The 22010-nt window shown below is 35.4% G+C and overlaps 1 protein-coding gene across 1 annotated transcript in view; it reads right to left on the reverse strand.

Moving 5' to 3' along the window:
• Positions 1-17340: 17340 nt before the first annotated feature.
• LOC132555236 (uncharacterized) overlaps positions 17341-22010 on the reverse strand; it is a 91675-nt gene continuing 87005 nt past the window's right edge. The window contains exon 4 of the mRNA XM_060219586.1: positions 17341-21673. Within this exon, the coding sequence (XP_060075569.1) occupies positions 21459-21673 (215 nt within the window). The 3' untranslated portion in view covers positions 17341-21458. The remainder of the gene's footprint in view (positions 21674-22010) is intronic.

Here is a 22010-nt window from a genome sequence, read left to right on the forward strand (position 1 = left end):
GCAGAATTTTAGAGAGACAGACGGACTGACAGACAGACATCCACCCAGACAGACAGATAGATAGACAGAGAGAGACAGATATTTCAGTATGTTCTCCCTGTAATTCGATAAGATTATGTACTACGAGTTTAAATGTTGCCTGTGTAAGAAAAAAATGTCAGAGCGTTTTTTTGTTTTTGTTTTTTTTATTTTTATAACCCACACAATGAATTATATGTTTACACCATATAACTGGCAAGTCACCTTACATGATGTATTGACATAAACTTTTAATAACATACGCACGTGCGTTCTCCATTGACGTCAATCTCATTTAACTCAGATCGTAACAATGAAGGTCGTGTATGGCGGAGGAAATTGAAATGGTGTATTAGCATCAGGGGAAGCAAATGAAATATTTATAACGTAATTAAAACTTATAATGCATCCGATAATCACATCTTAATTCATTCGTGACACAAAAATAAGCAAAACCTTGAAAGAGACATTCGTCTATGTCGTTTGTGTGACAACAGGCATAATTTTCTAACTTCTGGTTATGTTGTCAAGTCTGTTTCAAAGGACTGTCGATCAATCTAGTTTCTCCCGCTTCTTATCCAGAAACAGTCACGTGAGTCAGTCTTGGCCCAGTTATTTTTTAATATTGGCCGAGGTTTTTCAAAATTGGCCTAGTATTACCATGTAGGCAGAAAAGTCCGGATTCGAGCAATGCTACTATGGTTAATTTTTTTGAAAAACGTTATACTTACGTCGAAAATTCTGATCAAGAAAATCCGGATTTGCGACGCAGCGTTCTTTTTATGTCTCCCAAGAGAAATGGGGCACAAATTGTTTTTCTCCGTTTCTTCTTATTATTTTTATCGGCAAGGTTACCAACATTGAAAAAAAAAATGAATTTAACAAAAGTTTACATTAGTGTTTGTGTAAGACAGGCAGTGTTCATGAGCATTTTCGTTTTTCGATCGGTCATCTAACCCGATCGACCGCTTCCTGTGCTTTGCCAGATTTTGTCCATATTTAACTATCGTCCCATTTCTAAGATAATTGATATACAGTATGGTTTAACACCAATAACACGATGGTGACATTCGTTTTCTGATTGCACAAGTGGGCCGCCACACAACGACTTCTTATTGGTTGAAATTGATATGTTGTCAGATTTTAATAAAAGTTGGTACATAGGTGTTGTCTGACACGAAGTACAGAACAATAATGTTTTATATATGAGAAAATTGCTGCCCAGCGGAGACGATTAATGATGTGAAATTCAAATATTGTTTGATTTTATAACCATTTCGTTTCAATCTTAATTTAACACACTATATACATCAATTATGATTGCAGGGATGCTTTTGGGATATGTGTACAGGTTCCCCGTTACAATTAAGTAGTACTTGTTTTCAAGATGTTTTAACAAAACACAAAAAAGAATGCTGCTGTGCCGGAAAACTAACCATTGAATTTATTTGGCCTTAGTAAAAAAATACAGCTGTATTCCGTCATATTCAGCAAAGCTATATGAGGCAGGTGTATTGGAACCATGACCAATCCAATTGCAGGTGAAATCGTGATACATCACGTAGATTATAAATGTATAGATACATACGTTATAAAACATAGTAGATGCCTGTTCTCTATATAACTAAATGTTAAATATCTTGTATATGTATTTTTTCTGCACTTCCGCTGTCGTCGTAATACCCATCAAAGCCGAAGGAAAGAGTTTTGAACGATGAGAAAACGCCTACCATACTGCATGCTGTAATATATGGTATCTGTGGCTGTTTCAAACATATCCCCAGACATAGCCCAGGGTGTTGACGTCGCCGATAGTGTTTAACAAACATTACTCTATGGCATTATATAAATTTTGAATGAGAATCCATTAGCAAAGATATTCCCATCCATTTCCTCTGATGATGTGATAATGTCGGTACAAACACTACAAACATTCCCCCCCCCCCCAAAAAAAACATCGCCATGGTAACTTCTCGATGACAATTTCGTTTGTTATTCAAGCTTAGGTTTATAATGAAACACATCCCACGGTTATAACAGATACTTTTTTAACTCAACACCACATAAATACTTGTTACTTTTAATGCTACTAAACAAATGGGTAAGACTCATCTAAGCGTTGGATAAAAACTTCAGAACATAATACCGTATAAAATTGTTATCGTCTGAAGTAGAATGTAGTATTCCGAATGATGAAATACACTTTCTAATTAAGCTTTTTTGTAATTAAGGAGATCGTCAGTGATACAACGAGCCAAAAATACCGACATGCAGTAAAGTAGTATAGGAGAATTACCTAACGCCTTAAAACCACTGGACCTAAAAGCAAATCCATTTGAAATTTTGTATCAAATTTTGTCAGGTTTGTTTCTAATGTTCACCGCCCCATAAACAAACATTCATTTTGAGGTTTTTGCTTGTGAAAGATGGTGGTTATCTCCCCGAACAGCATGCGGGAAGCCGGCCGCATGTCATGCTAAAACATAAGGGTGAAGTGTATTTCCCAATGATACAATTAAGTTAGTACAGGAGTAGGGAACTTCGAACCACACACATGGTATCATAACATCAAGTTACTAAAGCCAACGCTCTTTTTTATCTTGAAAAATTAATCTATTCTTCCCATAAAATATGATCTACGGGGTTAGGGCCCCGAAGGCTTCTCACAGTACATTTAACAATACTTTTAAAGTGATTACAACAATGTCAGGTTTAAATCAAACAAAACAAAATCAATCTCACAGTTGGTGACAATAAGAGTTAATCTACTGAAAGGCATTGACTGTTATCAAATTGATAAGACATGAGATTCTAAGACATCTGTGCGGTTAGAATAGTCAACTGACTTAAAAGGTTTGTTGTCAGTGACAAGATATTACTTGAACAGAGCATGAATTCTTCTTCATCTGGTAGTAGTCTTTGATATCATCACGAACGAAATGTATAAATAAAAATAACGTCTTAAGATTAATTCGGAACATTTGGTTACCTACCCGATAACGCCTTTTGAGAATACAGAAATGTACAACCTCTGAAAAGAAGTTGATGAAAAATGAATTTATATGTTTAACTTTTTGGTATTACCCAGAAGTTTTTCTTAAAGAAATATCTGCTAAGTAACTCTGACCGGCGTCTGATAAAGTTTGAACATTGACAGAAAACCAGAAAGTTCCTGACAATAAATAAACAGATGTTGCAATGTCGCTATCTCTGAATTACAAGGCATGTGTCTTTTTTGACTTTGCCAATGTTCTTTAACTTCTCCATAGTAATTATTGTGTTATGTACAACACTATACTGAACATCAATAGTATCACAAGGCATAAATGGCATTTCCATAAAAGAAAACACATGTCGAAGATAAACATCTTAAAAAATCTCTGACAAATAATTCTTAGATTTTGGACTTAAAACAATAGCGAATGAAGCATGCATAGATATCCCGGGTAGTCCTGGGATAGAGTTGTACAGTGATTCCATTACCATCTTTATAAGTAATGCATGGTCTGGACTCGCTTATTAATGTGTACATAAGTTAAAACGGCTTTCTTATAATCTGCTGGAATACAGCCCATAATAATAGTAAAATCGGATAGAACTGTGTCTACGGTGATGTTGGGATCATATCCCTTTACAATATCAGCTACAGCATTAGGAGTAAGGAATTTAGATACAACTTCAAGTGTTAAAAGCTTAAGTTATCTCAAACTTAGCAAAAGAATGGATAAAATAGGTTTGCCATTGTTCACAGGTTCACAGGTTGAAAAACAATGGTTGTTCATACATGAAAAATATATCCATATTGCTATAATAAACCTCATTTACTGTCTGGAAGGCATACCAAGCCTTCAACATTTCACCATAAACAATTGGTAATGACCTGGTCTAGACACTGACAGTAAATGACTTCAGCATTAAGATTTAAATAAAGTATTTTGTCAAAAAAACTACACACACATGTTCTTCCACACAGCAGAACTGGATGTACTCAACCATTTAAACAATTTTTTTGTTCTAAAAGACCTTATTTTTTATTCAACGTCAGGTATGTGTAACCCCCCACAATTACGCTTACCGATGATAATGTCACATGCCATCAAATGTGCACCAGTATTCCATAACATATCTATACACAACTAATTCACCTCAGTAATATCTGCCAGGGACACAGTCTGGGATGTAAGACAATACCAACATCTAGACATCAAAAGAGAACTGATTATAATAGCTCTTCCTTAAAGAGTTAGGGATCCATAACATTTTTACTGATCTAACTTTACTTTCCCAGTTCTTTTCATAACACATATTTAGATCAACACCGACATAAACACCTAGAGCACAAATAGCTCTATCACATAATTTTATACACAAATGCTCGACCTCTTCATTTGTTACAGAGCCTTTACCAACACAAAAGTCAACGCTCTAACCCACTGATCTATCTTTGGCCCTCCAGAATGTCAGCTTTATGATTTTGTATATGTGCTTATGAAATTATCACCGATAGATTGTAAACATTTGCTTTCAAACACTGGCTTACCAAATATGACTTCCCGGGGATACCGCTTCATACCTCTTGACTGCACCGTAAATTATATCGGCTATAAAATGCTGCGCAATACAGATTGTGTTAAATTATTTATGATGTCGTCAATTTTATTTCTGTCACGTTTCAGCTGGGTGCAGAAATGAAATAGCAAATTATACATGTTGTGGATGATGATTCTTATTAGGTCACATAACAGCAGGAATGACAACGGAGTAAAATCTTCTAATGATAATTACTGACACAGAAAGTGAAAAAACCTCCCTGAAATCATACTTTATTAATTTCATTCAGCATATGATTATATCAAACTCGTTAATTTTGGCCCCATGAGGTGTTGTTTAATTCTGTTCAATATATCATGAAATTTCTATAATTATTTTTCTGGAGTAAACCTAATATTTCAGGTGGTTTTAAATGATATTCTCCCCCTCAAGGTCGTTACCGACGAAATATTGTGATACCGTCAATCTGATGAGGACGTCCATCATGTTGGGAATCTTTCTGAGTGAATGTTTCCATTAACACATGACTTCCTTTGTTACCGAAATTTGATGACGTTGTACACACATTTCTATGTAGAGTATGGACTACGAAACATTCAAGATTTGATTTAAAGATATTTTATTGGCCACTAGTTATTACAACATCATTTTCCTGAAACAAAATAACTATTACAGCATTTGAGGTCATGAATCGATAATTATGTTTATATTGGAAAGTTAATTTAACCTTCTATATATTATTCACATTGTTTCAAGTTTCAACATATACTCTAAATTTATTAAAGGCTTTATCCTTATAAATGAAAAGCAAATATTTCCAACGTGGTCACCCAATGTGACTATGACAATTACTACTGAAATTTAAAATCCAATCCAGAACACCTTTTAAGCTCACTGAGTTGATATAAAAAGAATTTTTATTTTGCGCCATTGATTTGCCCATTTATTTAAAGATTCTAAGTCTTGATTAAGTATGATTTGTAAAACTTCACAAGAAAAAAGTGTGCGCATTAATGACATATCATTCGCTTAAAGACGGAAATCGGAGTGTAAAAAATCCGCAATATCGTTAATATAAATCAGGAATAATAAAGGACCCAGAATAGAACCCTTTGGAACTCCATCTGTGATAAAAAGTCAGAAAATATATTTGAAATAATGCTTTTGTGTCGTCTACATGAAATATACTTTTCTAACCTAGCCAACAAGTCTCTTGTTATACCAGAAACCTTAACTTAATTAACAATCCCTTAAACCAATCACGATCAAAAACATACGATATGTCACAGAACACTAAACAAACATGTTTTTTTGTTCTTCAAGAGTTTAACAAATATTCTGATAATTGTTAAAAAAGGGGAATTGTCCATTAATTAGTTGTGAATGTGCTTAAACATGATTTAATCAAGTGGTATTTATATAGGGTAATGTTGGGGAATGTCTGTAATGGAGTATGAATGCCTTCTAAATGTAACTTCTCACGATAAAACCTGTCTAAACGAAATGGAGTATGAATGCCTTCTAAATGTAACTTCTCACGAGAAACTCTGTCTAAACGAAATGGAGTATGAATGCCTTCTAAATGTAACTTCTCACGAGAAACTCTGTCTAAACGAAATGGAGTATGAATCTAAACGAAATGGAGTATGAATGCCTTCTAAATGTAACTTCGCAAGAGAAACCTTGTCTAAACGAAATGGAGTATGAATGCCTTCTAAATGTAACTTCTCACGATAAAACCTGTCTAAACGAAATGGAGTATGAATGCCTTCTAAATGTAACTTCTCACGATAAAACCTGTCTAAACGAAATGGAGTATGAATGCCTTCTAAATGTAACTTCTCACGATAAAACCTGTCTAAACGAAATGGAGTATGAATGCCTGATAAATGTAACTTCTCACGATAAACCTGTCTAAATGAAATGGAGTATGAATGCCTTCTAAATGTAACTTCTCACGATAAAACCTGTCTAAATGAAATGGAGTATGAATGCCTTCTAAATGTAACTTCTCACGATAAAACCTGTCTAAACGAAATGGAGTATGAATGCCTTCTAAATGTAACTTCTCACGATAAAACCTGTCTAAACGAAATGGAGTATGAATGCCTTCTAAATGTAACTTCTCACGATAAAACCTGTCTAAACGAAATGGAGTATGAATGCCTTCTAAATGTAACTTCTCACGATAAAACCTGTCTAAACGAAATGGAGTATGAATGCCTTCTAAATGTAACTTCTCACGATAAAACCTGTCTAAACGAAATGGAGTATGAATGCCTTCTAAATGTAACTTCTCACGATAAAACCTGTCTAAACGAAATGGAGTATGAATGCCTTCTAAATGTAACTTCTCACGATAAAACCTGTCTAAATGAAATGGAGTATGAATGCCTTCTAAATGTAACTTCTCACGATAAAACCTGTCTAAACGAAATGGAGTATGAATGCCTTCTAAATGTAACTTCTCACGATAAAACCTGTCTAAACGAAATGGAGTATGAATGCCTTCTAAATGTAACTTCTCACGATAAAACCTGTCTAAACGAAATGGAGTATGAATGCCTTCTAAATGTAACTTCTCACGAAAACCTGTCGAAATGGAGTATGAATGCCTTCTAAATGTAACTTCTCACGATATAACCTGTCTAAACGAAATGGAGTATGAATGCCTTCTAAATGTAACTTCTCACGATAAAACCTGTCTAAACGAAATGGAGTATGAATGCCTTCTAAATGTAACTTCTCACGATAAAACCTGTCTAAATGAAATGGAGTATGAATGCCTTCTAAATGTAACTTCTCTTCTGTCTAAACGAAATGGAGTATGAATGCCTTCTAAATGTAACTTCTCACGATAAAACCTGTCTAAACGAAATGGAGTATGAATGCCTTCTAAATGTAACTTCTCACGATAAAACCTGTCTAAACGAAATGGAGTATGAATGCCTTCTAAATGTAACTTCTCACGATAAAACCTGTCTAAACGAAATGGAGTATGAATGCCTTCTAAATGTAACTTCTCACGATAAAACCTGTCTAAACGAAATGGAGTATGAATGCCTTCTAAATGTAACTTCTCACGATAAAACCTGTCTAAACGAAATGGAGTATGAATGCCTTCTAAATGTAACTTCTCACGATAAAACCTGTCTAAACGAAAGAGTATGAATGCCTTGTATGAAACTGTCTAAACGAAATGGAGTATGAATGCCTTCTAAATATAACCTGTCTAAACGAAATGGAGTATGAATGCCTTCTAAATGTAACTTCTCACGATAAAACCTGTCTAAACGAAATGGAGTATGAATGCCTTCTAAATGTAACTTCTCACGATAAAACCTGTCTAAACGAAATGGAGTATGAATGCCTTCTAAATGTAACTTCTCACGATAAAACCTGTCTAAACGAAATGGAGTATGAATGCCTTCTAAATGTAACTTCTCACGATAAAACCTGTCTAAACGAAATGGAGTATGAATGCCTTCTAAATGTAACTTCTCACGATAAAACCTGTCTAAACGAAATGGAGTATGAATGCCTTCTAAATGTAACTTCTCACGATAAAACCTGTCTAAACGAAATGGAGTATGAATGCCTTCTAAATGTAACTTCTGTCTAAACGAAATGGAGTATGATCTAAATGTAAAAACCTGTCTAAACGAAATGGAGTATGAATGCCTTCTAAATGTAACTTCTCACGATAAAACCTGTCTAAACGAAATGGAGTATGAATGCCTGATAAATGTAACTTCTCACGATAACCCTGTCTAAATGAAATGGAGTATGAATGCCTTCTAAATGTAACTTCTCACGATAAAACCTGTCTAAACGAAATGGAGTATGAATGCCTTCTAAATGTAACTTCTCACGATAAAACCTGTCTAAACGAAATGGAGTATGAATGCCTTCTAAATGTAACTTCTCTAAACGAAATGGAGTATGAATAAAAACTCACGATAAAACCTGTCTAAACGAAATGGAGTATGAATGCCTTCTAAATGTAACTTCTCACGATAAAACCTGTCTAAACGAAATGGAGTATGAATGCCTTCTAAATGTAACTTCTCACGATAAAACCTGTCTAAACGAAATGGAGTATGAATGCCTTCTAAATGTAACTTCTCACGATAAAACCTGTCTAAACGAAATGGAGTATGAATGCCTTCTAAATGTAACTTCTCACGATAAAACCTGTCTAAACGAAATGGAGTATGAATGCCTTCTAAATGTAACTTCTCACGATAAAACCTGTCTAAACGAAATGGAGTATGAATGCCTTCTAAATGTAACTTCTCACGATAAAACCTGTCTAAACGAAATGGAGTATGAATGCCTTCTAAATGTAACTTCTCACGAGAAACTCTGTCTAAACGAAATGGAGTATGAATGCCTTCTAAATGTAACTTCTCACGATAAAACCTGTCTAAACGAAATGGAGTATGAATGCCTTCTAAATGTAACTTCTCACGATAAAACCTGTCTAAACGAAATGGAGTATTCTAAATGTAACTTCTCACGATAAAACCTGTCTAAAACTTCTCACGATAAAACCTGTCTAAACGAAATGGAGTATGAATGCCTTCTAAATGTAACTTCTCACGATAAAACCTGTCTAAACGAAATGGAGTAAACCTGTCTAAACCTGTCGAAATGGAGTATGAATGCCTTCTTAATGTAGCTTCTCACGAGAAACTCTGTCTAATCGAAATGGATGTTGAATGACTTCTTACTGTTACTTTACTATAACGATAAAACCTGTCTAAACGAAATGGAGTATGAATGCCTTCTAAATGTAACTTCTCACGATAAAACCTGTCTAAACGAAATGGAGTATGAATGCCTTCTAAATGTAACTTCTCACGATAAAACCTGTCTAAACGAAATGGAGTATGAATGCCTTCTAAATGTAACTTCTCAAGAGAAACCTTGTCTAAACGAAATGGAGTATGAATGCCTGATAAATGTAACTTCTCACGATAAAACCTGTCTAAACGAAATGGAGTATGAATGCCTTCTAAATGTAACTTCTCACGAGAAACTCTGTCTAAACGAAATGGAGTATGAATGCCTTCTAAATGTAACTTCTCACGATAAAACCTGTCTAAACGAAATGGAGTATGAATGCCTGATAAATGTAACTTCTCACGATAAAACCTGAAAATAACATATAATTTCTATGGTAACTATTTAATTTGATCGACTAGCTGAAACTTGTGTTGTATAGGTTAATGTCGGTAATTAGCCTTTAATGTGAAGCTCACGATGTTGTTGGGTTTCTACAGACATTTCTTGACTTTTAAGGAGCAAACGACATAAGTTCAGAAAAATTGACCGACATTTGTCTTGATCGTAAAATGTACGCATTTTGTGGAGTTATGTAAGGTCACGTGATACTCTTAATAACATAGAGTAAGTTTAAATTTCTTCTAAAGGAAATCAGTTTGTGACGAGTCGAAGACCGAAGCCCCGGTTTTATATCGTTTATCGTTCCATCAATGTTTATGATCATTTAATGTGTGTGTTTTTTTTGGGGGGTTGGGGGGTTGGGGGGGTTTTTGAGGGGGGGTGGTTATCGAGGGAGACTGCAATATTTTGTGTAGTATGATAGCGAAGACGCCTGGAAGACACCGGATTACATTGTATACTGGAAATGGGCCGGTCCTTTTACTATGTTGGGCGTGGTAACTGTTTTTAGAATCGGGTATACCTCGGCAAAGGGACAGAACTCAAAACTTTCCTCACAGGGGCGAACGCTTAACTAAAGGTCAAATAGAGGCAGTTTCAAGGAAAGACATTATGCAAAAGTAGCATCCTATCTACATGTGGTCCTCTGTTGGTTATAAGTGTTTGTATCAAGCTTCATATTGTTTCTAAAAGAATCATCTCCATGTGTTTCTTGGTGATTGCACAATAACATATGAGTTGATAACACATTTCAATATACATTTACAATAAAATCTAATAATAGCCAAACAGGAAATTACACTGCACCGAGTAAGCCCAAAATGGCAGACGAGAAGATAACTACATAGGTGAAAGCTGATTGGTTGAAATTCGGTCAAGAGATTGTTTAATGAAACAGGGATTTTTTTTTTTTATTATAAACCAAGTAGAAAATGATAACAGTGGATTTTGAATCCCTGGTGATCTTTCAGCTGCCACACCATTCAAATTGATACAAAACAAGTTCGATATCATCTGCCTCACAGAAATCTATTTGTGTGATTGTAGTACATTTTTCGTGTGGCACTCTACGTCAGCTGTTTTGCCACTAGAAGACTCCTACACCACGTAAAGCACCTGCATTTCCTGGACGCTTGCTGTCTTGTCACCGTAGTATGAAGTGTCTTGCGCACAGAATGTAAGTTCACATCAGTACATAATAACATATGCGTTGGTTTAAACCATTATTTGGCAGACTAAGTTAGTGTAGTAGACGGTGTGATAAACAGTCGAACCGTCCACCATTTAAAGTTCAACAGGCCACAAAAAATATTATAAACAGGTGCTTTTTTAAACTCTGTGGTGAGATACTTTAACTGTATGTTGCTACATTTTACGTTAAGATTAGATAAACTTTCTACTTTCTTTTTTCTTTCTTTCTTTTTTCTCTTAACCTTCTTGTAACGTTGGCATTTTCCCAGCTCGATTGAAATTCCATACTCCATTTTTTGTCTGATATCGCTAAGAAATTTTTGTGCAGTGTATTTACATTTTTAATATAACTGTTAAATCGAAAAGTTTTACTATTGATATTATCCCGAACATTGCCAATTACTCCGCTTCATTAAATACTTACCGTAATATCATTCCCGTGTGTTCTGATCTGCCGTGGAAAATCAATCTGCTTGTGGAAAAATTCACTTTCTAAGAAAGATAACTCTTAAATGTTGTAATACTGTCCGTATTCGGCGCCAAACTATATCTATATCAAAAGACTTATCTTCCGTTTGGGATTACGTAATATTAAAAATGACGAGCTAGTATATACATCATACACTAATTGATTGGTGTATGTATTTGTTTTATCTTTTTCATTTCATTCTCTTTATCTTTACATTAACTATTTTATATTTTTCTTCTTTTTTGTGAAACTAATTCGTTAAAAAAGATGCACTTGGTTATTCGTAACGTTAGAAATAAAATCGATTTTCATGAGAGTTTTACTGAGGATGTAGATAGCTTGTGTTAAACAGAAACTCGTATCGATCTCTGCATCCCTGATCTCTTCTCACAAACTTCTGAACAGTATCCATAAAAGACGAGATGCCTTACGTAGCTGTGACATGATTCTTACACTCACGATAAATAAGAGTAAAAAGAACTCATTGTAAAAAGCTGAATATAAACGTACAAGAAACAAATTATACAATTATATCATTATACTGATGTAGAATGACTCATTATAGTTAACTCCGCTAACTCAAAACATAACTCAGCTAACCTCAAAGATAACTCAGCTTACTCCAAACATAACTCAGTTAACTCCACAGATAACTCAGCTAACTCCAAACATAACTCAGTTAACCCCCAACATAACTCAGCTAACTCCACAGATAACTCAGTTAACTCCAAACATAACTCAGCTTACTCCAAAGATAACTCAGCTAACTCCACAGATAACTCAGCTAACTCCAAACATAACTCAGCTAACTCCAAACATAACTCAGTTAACCCCAAAGATCTCAGCTAACTCCACAGATAACTCAGCTTACTCCACAGATAACTCACCTAACCCCAAAGATAACTCAGCTAACTCCACAGATAACTCAGTTAACCCCAAACATAACTCAGCTTACTCCAAAGATAACTCAGCTAACCCCAAAGTTAACTCAACTAACCCCAGATAACTCTGCTAACCCCCCAGATAACTCAGCTAACTCCATAGATAACTCAGTTAACCCCCAACATAACTCAGCTAACCCCAAAGATAACTCAGCTATCTCCACAGATAACTCAGTTAACTCCAAACATAACTCAGCTAACCCCAAAGATAACTCAGCTATCTCCACAGATAACTCAGTTAACTCCAAACATAACTCAGCTAACCCCAAAGATAACTCAGCTATCTCCACAGATAACTCAGTTAACCCCCAACATAACTCAGCTAACCCCAAAGATAACTCAGCTATCTCCACAGATAACTCAGTTAACTCCAAACATAACTCAGCTTGCCCCAAAGTATACTGGAAACAAATGCGCATGCTTCTAAAACGTAACATTTCTACTGCTATACCCCAGTCCCATTTAACATTGATAATAACTGACGGACAAAATAATGCTGAACATTCAATCATTCTAAGTAACTTCCTTGTGTCGTCTATTTGGTGTTTCTGTGACGTCACGTTGGGCGTGATTATCTGTAGACTGAGGTGTCGGTGATCTCCCTACGCCTGTTCAATACATCACGCACCATTTTAACGTGTTTAATTTGGATATAGATTCCTGCGAGCTTGTTCAATTTCTTGAGGAAATTGTTTCCCGCGTAACTTTGTAGCGTTTATTAGAACCATGTTACTCTCTTTTTGATAAGTAAATTTAACCAGAACCTCTACTCGAACATCTACCAAATCTGTGAACATTGACAAGTTCGATGTGTTTATGCCCAAATAGTGGTCTGGGAATTATCTTACCACTTCTCCCGTGTTTTTACGATCGTGTTCGGGTAGGCCAGAAAAAGGTAAGATTTTACTCTATTGATCGGTATATCACATCAGATCCAACATTTCCTTATTATTTTTCGTTATCTCAAATGGTCTTTTTCAGCTTTATACCTGTTACAGTATTTCTTGTAGTCATATAATTTCCTTATATTTTGTTCATTTTTTTTCTTTATAGTCTTTTGCCAAGCTGTCGAAGGCTTTCCCTGGATCTTTCAGCAGAATCATATTCCGATACCCGTACATTTAGTTGCGCGATTTCGTTTTCAAGGGAGGTAACTCTTCCAGACAACTTTGTCATCGAACCACATATCGAATCGAAACGCTTAATAGCGCCATCTCATCGAACTGCTCAAGTTTAGTGGTGATTGACATGTTCATGTCTGTAATAAGGAATGTAAACTTTCTAGGGTGACAGGGTTCTTCGAGGATTCGCACTTTCCGTTTCTCGGCTTTCCGCTTGAAAGTTCGAAACATTTGTTTGTTCTTGAAACATGGTTATAATACCAACAGGTAAACCAGTGATCAGTCATGCGGAAAAAAGTATTCACGACCCTTGGAAACCTTAGCATTGATGTTATATATCATCATGAAACAGTAAATTATTTACAAATTCCATACCTCTAATACTGAAATCTTTGATTTTACTCCGCAGCAACGTTAAAGCTGTCCATTCAAGATAAAAAAAATCCATGCTGAAATAATATATATAAATGTATATTAGAATGCTTCCGCGACCTCCCCCTATGCTAACGATAATTTCCCGGCATTGTATCGAAGGGAGTGGTAGATATTTTAGTCCAATCCTTGCTTGGAAACGTGCACGGACATCTCTGGGTATAAAAGGTCTGCGGCCTGTAAAGAAATTCCAGCAGACGGGATCTGTGGAAGACAACAGAACCAAGAACGTACACGAATTAGCAGGTGCGCGGAGAACATTGAGGCTGTTCAGAAAATTATATCGGAAACTCCAGAGAGGTCAGTTAATAAAGTGCTAGGTGACATTGAAAATATCTGCTAATTCAAGCCCCAGCTATGGAAGTGTTTACAGAATGTTACGGTTTGACTGGAAGCTGTTTCCAAACAAAGAGCCAGTGATACAACATTTGAAGGATACAGATGTTACAATGAGACTACTGTTTGCTCATCGGATGACTGACAACACGAATATCGCCGATAGTGTATAGTTTCTGAAAGAGAAGCTGCATTAATGACAAAGTGAAAAGCTGGTTTGTGCTGAGTTCGGTTGGTGTAAATGTACCATTTTTCTTTGAATCAGAAGGAAAAACACCATCGGTAAACAGTGCACGGTATTTAAACATGTAAAACAGTAAATTCCTTCCCGCACTCAGAAAGCGAACTGTTGATGTTGATGGTGTTTGGTTTCAACAGGATGGAGCAATGTCACACACATCAGAAGTGGCTTCAGGACACATTTGGAGAAATTGCTTTTCCTAGCGGACAAATCATGTATGGCCTCCCCACTTCCTGGATCTGAACACGCTGGACTTTTTCTTTTGAGTTATTTGAAGGACAAATTGTACAATCTCAGGCCTGAAAGCAATTAGTAGAATTACGGTTGAAATCTACAAGGACACGATCAACAATTTTAAGAAAAGGCTCAACATCGTCATTTCGCAGAAAGGACGTCACATTGAACATATTATGTGATTTATGAGAACAGGTATAAATTCTACAAGAATAAAGATAAAAGTATGTTTTGTATTTCTGTAAAAAAATGTTTGTATCTGTGTTAAAGTGATCGTTTTCATTAAACTCGGCTGTATCGTTTAAAATTGATATTGGTAGATGAGATGGTGATGTGAATCACCCTGTACAATCGTTTATTTATAATTATCACCGATTCACCTTGTGACATCTGGCAGTCTATCGAATTCAAAGTTCGCAGACAAAAGGAAGATCACGTGTCTAGTTTCCCTGGCCGGATGTAGGACCAGCATTATCTGAAGGACTAGGTATGATCAAGGAAAACGGCGATTTGCGGCACGGAATATGTTGGTTTTAGAAAAGCAGAGGATACCACGTGTACTTAGAATAATTTTATACTTACGTCGACAAGTTTAAGAAAAACACACACGTGATTACCGATAACAATGCGCACACTTATTTAAAATATCGGTGTGTGTCCCTTATCCTATTCTTTCCCTTAATTTCGCTGCAAGTCTCACCTTAAAGTCGCAATGCTTTCGTAAATGAAAAACAAATTTTGGGCTACTTAATTGGTACGGAAATGGCGTCATTAAGCTGCACTAACTTACGACCAGTGGGTGCTGCGTGAGTCAGCTGTAAATGTATGACGTCATGCAAAACCTTACATCTCTGCGAATATCGCGAGAACGCATATCACGTGTTGTAAAGGACTCAGCAAAAGTGTTTTATCATTAGATAAACATATAATGGTTACTGTTAGGGTTAAGTTGTTTAAATTTGAAATACACTAGTCTCCCTGTTATGGGTTTCCGTGACCTATAGGATCAGTAATGGTCAGCAATATGTCAGGTAGGACTGTCGTCATTTAGTATAATGGAAGGTATTTCATGTGAATATAGACCCGACAAAAACTATGTGGCCGTGACCTCCTTTATCAGTTTTTTATAACTTAAATCTCATGACCTCATTTACCAGAAAAAAAACTGCAATTCTCACTCCAGTTCAGTTTGTAGGAACTTTGAAAGTCACGTGTATATTTTACTGTTCCTGATTTGAAACCTTAGATTTCCTTAGGAGTACACAAAATAATGAGGGACTATATGCACCGACCCAGTTGACACCCCACCTTTGTTAAAGTGATAAAAGCGATACATCGATAATATCTAGATGCTGACCCAATTGTAAACAGAAAAATGTTATTCACTTTGGGCTAGCGAAAGTTCGTGAGAGTTGTTCCAATGACTGAATTCGTCGAAAAGAGGTAATGGAATAGTTTTGGCAGCGCACATTGTAAGAGTTGTCTCTCTTGGTTTTGTTTTGAACGCTTTTCTTTTCGAGCTAGGAAATTCAGAGGTAAATGTTTGCAGAAATACGGTTTGTTTCAGTAGAAAATAACTCTTGCTTGCATTGATCGTAGGTTTCAGGTTAACGATCATTTCTAGAGAGGATGTATTTTTGGTCTTCCGTTGTTGCAATAGAGATTATGTTTTTGTTTTTAACAGTGATTCCATGAAACTAGGGTAAACTATGAACAAAACAAAGAATTGCACACAAAGACAAAGTGGAAAAATACAACGAGATAACGACCAGGTCGTCCGGAATGGTAAGCGTCTTCTGCTCATAAAAAATCTCTGTAATCTTCATTTTCCTGCATCTCTCGAAACTCTTTGTCACGGGCTTGCCGTCAGTCGCCTATATCTTGTATTAATAGCCATACTAACTCAGCAGTATATCCCCGTTCCTTACAGACATAGTCTCTACAATATCCGATACATGTCAGAAAATTGGTGTACCAAAAAAAATTGAAAAACCACTGTGTGACCTATTTGGGGCTTCCAGAGTCATGTAGGATCAATAATCGGCCAAGAATAAACCATTATTCCCTTATGATGATAAAAACTGTGGTTAAGATATTTTAAGGTCAGTTAATGAACGTTTTTGGGTATCTTTAAGGCCGTTTGATCTGAAACCAGCTATAAGTTCGATGACCTACTACATCAGTTTTCGACATTTTTTTCAGTTTCATTCTTAAGACTCGATACTTTCACTCCAATATTAAGATAGTAAGATTAATTACAGTAAAACAATTCTTTATATATCACCGCCTTGCCAGTCAAATTCCTTTGAATCAGATGTTTTAAATAGCACGATATATGAAAATGACATGAAAGCATCTTCTTGCAAAATAAATATCCTTTGTGTGTCTGCAGGATTGCCTTAATTACTAAGTTCCTTGGAGACTTGTCTCGTTATTCTTAAGACCTCTATTGGAAAACTCTGACAGATGAGTTTCATGAAATTATGAATAGAAATTCGATCAAATTTTAATCTGAATAGAGAAAGTAAGAATTAAAATATTGTTACCAAATTAATGAAAAGGAAACCCTGCGTCAATTGCAAATGCATATTGCGTGGAATAAATAACAGGAAGAGAAAACCAATTCTTTTGATTTTAATGAAAATGCCTTACAAACAATTAATTTAGGTGCAAATGACACGCAAATATAGGAACAGAGATTGCATATAATTGAGATAAATGTGTTAGCGAAAGCAAACCAAATGCTCCCGAGTCTTAATCGACAACGAGGCTAACATCGCTAATATGCGCTTCCGGTCAAAACCGAAAGTGCGCAACAACGTGTTACTGTTCAGTGATTGAATATATTCCATCAGTAATATCAAAAAATGTTTAAAATTAAAGATTCTTTCCAATCCCGAAATTAAAATATTTATATAGAAAAAGAAAAGGGAAAAATCTGAATGACTGTACTGACGCATTGTCAATACATTTAAATGATAAAATTGATGAAATTGTTGTTTTGCCAAGACAATTTTCAACTTTGAAAAAAACACTTATAAATTGTGTTTGATATATAGATTATCCCACAAGTATCATCTAAATAAGCTCGACTCTACAACCGGAAAGATATTTAAGGTGCCCAGTATAAATTATCTTAAATTTAATGTTAATTTTTTTAATTTGACAAACAATTTTGTAGTTTTTTTTCCATTAATCTTTCTCTCTCCCTCTCTCTTTTCATTCATATATTCATCATCAATGCACAGAGTCCCAAAATCAGATTAAAAACATGAGAGACAATTTAAAGCAAGAAAGTAGCTGTCAGAGATTCTCCAGCATCCAGCGGACAACCCACATTGATTTAATTACTGATATATACTGTATTATGATATCCTATTTATATTACTACGGTATTTTAAATATCACAAAGAGAAATGTAAAGTGCAAAGACCAACAAAGATGATATAAAACAACGCTGCTTCACTTTTACTGTTCCTTCTATTCACGATATATCTTTCTAGGGATTGTCTAAAAAAAAAAGGTGAAATATTCCGGATATGCAATTTCGATAACGTATTTGATTATATAATAGGAAAAGAATATTTTTTCGTAAAAGAGAATATTTCAGGAAAAGATATACGTACATCTCGGTGTGTACATCGTGAAGATGAATAGAATAACTAAACATTATTAGTGATACAAGTTCTAGTTGAAAAGTTTTAGTGACTACATACCAGCAACACTATGTTGACTCAAAAACTCCAACTGCGAATATTTGAAGCAAGCATCAATGCCAGCAAACAAACAAATACACCCATTGTGTACAAACACCAAAATGTACGAAATTTGAACGTCACATGACGTCACAGACCAGTGAATCCGGATTACAGAGTCTTATATATACGTTACATGACGCACACAGACCAAATAATCCGAATTATATAGAGGACCTAACCATTCGCCATACGTCACATGACGTAAACGGACCAAATATAGTCATATACTAAAGTGGTCGAATCGCAGAGGCATTGTTATGTACACAAAAGAAAGAAAAACAGTTTCGCGATATCTAACAATTCTACGTCTCTACGTACAAGGAATATGCTCGCTATGACGGATAATCTTTGGAGTGTCAACAAAACCACACCCTGTGTACAGATTATCCGTCACCATAGCAACGCTGTATTATATAATCAACAAAGAAGATTGGAACAATGGAAGAACATCATCTTTGTTTTTTTTAATGACGATTTGAATTATGAATTGATGATGATGCTGATTTTTCTATTAGTTTCTCGAATCTATAGCGAATATGCACCAAACGATGCCGTCTGATAAGGGCTGAAAGTCTTACTCAAAATAAACACCGTCACAACTGGTATTATAAAACACAAAAGTCAAGAGCTTTCTTTACACAACGAGTCATCAGAAACTTTAACTATGCGTAATCATATTGGTGGAAAATAACTGACTGTTCACCAGTATAGACGGATATTCTCCGATTCCATTTATGACGAAATCCAAGCTAGCGTCATGTCGTCACGGACCCTGCTAAAACACACTTATGACGATTTCTGAGTGGGCCTGTATGTCCCGCTATGATGAACAAGTTTCACTTTGACGAGTTATCAGCTTAAGTTCTAATATCGGCGTCTGTTTGAACGATTCATCTCGGCTTGAATTTAATTACAGTTACTTATCTGATTTAAACACCCACATCTAAGAAAATTCTCTTAATTTATAGCTAAGTTTAAGGATTTCTGATAGCAAGACTTTCAGAGTTATTGCCCTTGATTTGAAATACGACCAGGTCTATATATGACGTTTCAATGACGTCACCCTATGACGGGCTCTCGTGAGGTTTTTTTGGTATGTGAAACGTTCGGTGATGAAGTCAATGTGTTACGGACACTACATGTAGTTCTATCACGTGTCATTGCATGCTCTGTTTTCTGATTTATATGTACACATATATCACTTTTTATCTAATCATGCATTTAAAATTTTCAAAATCAAATAAGCAATATGAAACATACGATAATGATATACTGTATTTAGCGCCTGTAAATACTAATGAGATTACCACAAGGCGCCCATGACAACTATATAAATTCAAAATTAATAAAAAGAATAAAGTGTCGTCTGAATTAATGTACATAATACAACGTAAAACAGTGGATGTATAGTTCACATGCGATGAAAGGTGTGCCTTCCATCTTCGTGAAACTGACGTGAAAAAACGTATTTAGGATACAGGTTATATTGTATGTAAACACACACTCTCATACTGTTAAATCTACCAGAGCAGCTTCACAAACATTTCTTCCCTCGCTCAACCTCAAGGGAGAAAAATGGACAATAATGAAAACGGAAAGACAAAAAGGATGAGAATCCATAGCTACCTTTCGAGTCAGATCCAAAACCGAAAGTTTTTCGGGTTTAAAATACTTTAGTCATAAGAATTTATGATTTTGTTAGCCCTTGGAATTTCCGGTCTGTACAATCGATACTAAGCAGCGGAGGAATTTCAAGCTTTAACGCATCATTTTACTGTGATAGACGTTATAACGGTGGAAATAAAGACAGTAGATGCCATGGAAACATCTTGTCTTTTATTTCAAACTCCCTAAATGGTTCAAGGTTGACAAAAAACATGCTCAAATATTTTGTTTGTGGTTTCATCCAGTCGAGATTCAGGCAAAAATGTGTGATATTTCTTAATACATAAGACTTGACTAAGATGTCTGTATAAAATAGTCCTGAATAATATTTCAAATGGAACAATATTTTAGTGATTTTTAATTGGTAAGATTTTATCAATTAAACGCCCATTTATCATAGATCGGAAGAAGGTAGGGCTAACGACCAAATGTTACAACTAATCACGAAACCGTCTCCGGATATGGCTAACTCGAAAGGCGATGACGAACTATCATTAGAGAATTAACAGTATATTTTGAAATGTAAACTTTAGATATAAGAAGGTGATTTTAATATTTGTTTAAAAACAGATATATTTATCAAATTTCTGTGCACATGTTCAGGTGACAATTAAATATACCTATCATTGTAACTACCGAAAGGAAAAAAAGAATTTTTAAAATGTGAATATTGATACATTAGTTGTTCTACAAGGTGACCTATTAAATTCTTATGCCAAATATAAGAAAAAAGAGGTTGATTAATTCATTGCGTCACATCCGGTACCAACCAAACATGAACATCATGAATGGACGCGTAACCACAAGTGGTTGCATCACACTTTATAAGTACACATCCGATTGCGTCACATCCGGTTATAACAAAACCGTCCCGTAACATGGTGACGTCATAATCGGTATGACGTAATGGAAATTACATTTCATTCGTCATAATTGAAAAGTGTATGTATTATGTATCAAGGAAGGTGGAAAACTCTATCAAACTAAATCCACTAAAAGGAATCAGAGCTATATACATTCCATAACGCTCTCACTTCTCAAAAACAATTTTGAGATGTTAGGTTACATCACTTTTCTGGACGAAGGTGCCTCACATTATAATCCTGTTTACCTGATGGGAACAGGTAATCACGTGACGTGTATCACATTAAACACTTGTATTGTTAAATAATCGTTCCCGCCATATTATCACGTGATACCTGACATAAAACAATCAGGAATTCTATATTTTAGCAGACAGTTTTTTATACACAAAGGCCATTAATAGTGCCAATCTGCACGTCAAGTGAATTTTGTCTACACGTGCATTCTCCTCTATCGGAAGCAAGTGAGAAGTATTACTAGGGTAATAAACGTCATCAGGGATCGCACGTGAGTTTCAGGTTTTAAAGACGTCCCGGCATTACATTTCCATTTTTCACAGAAACAGATATTGCCTGTTCGGGGTCTTGACTCGGCTATACACACGGCGTTAATGTTCATAGTGATGGTCAAGTTAGAGGAACAGGTCCTCTGGTAACGCACCACACCTGTAATATAGGAGAGATAAATATTACATATGTACATCATGTTACACCTTGTAACGCACCACACCTGTAACATAAGATAGATTAATATTACATATGTACATCATGTTACACCTGGTAGTGCATCACACCTGTAATATAAGATAGATAAATATTAATTATGTTACACCTGGTAGCGCATCACACCACACTTGTAATATAAGATAGATAATTATTACATATGTTACACCTGGTAGCGCACCACACCACACCTGTAATATAAGATAGATAAATATTACATATGTACATCATGTTACACCTGGTAGCGCATCACACCTGTAATATAAGATAGATAAATATT

This window comes from Ylistrum balloti, unplaced genomic scaffold (assembly GCF_031769215.1).
Source record: "Ylistrum balloti isolate Yb309-2 unplaced genomic scaffold, AGI_CSIRO_Ybal_v1 Utg370464, whole genome shotgun sequence".
Taxonomy (NCBI): domain Eukaryota; kingdom Metazoa; phylum Mollusca; class Bivalvia; order Pectinida; family Pectinidae; genus Ylistrum; species Ylistrum balloti.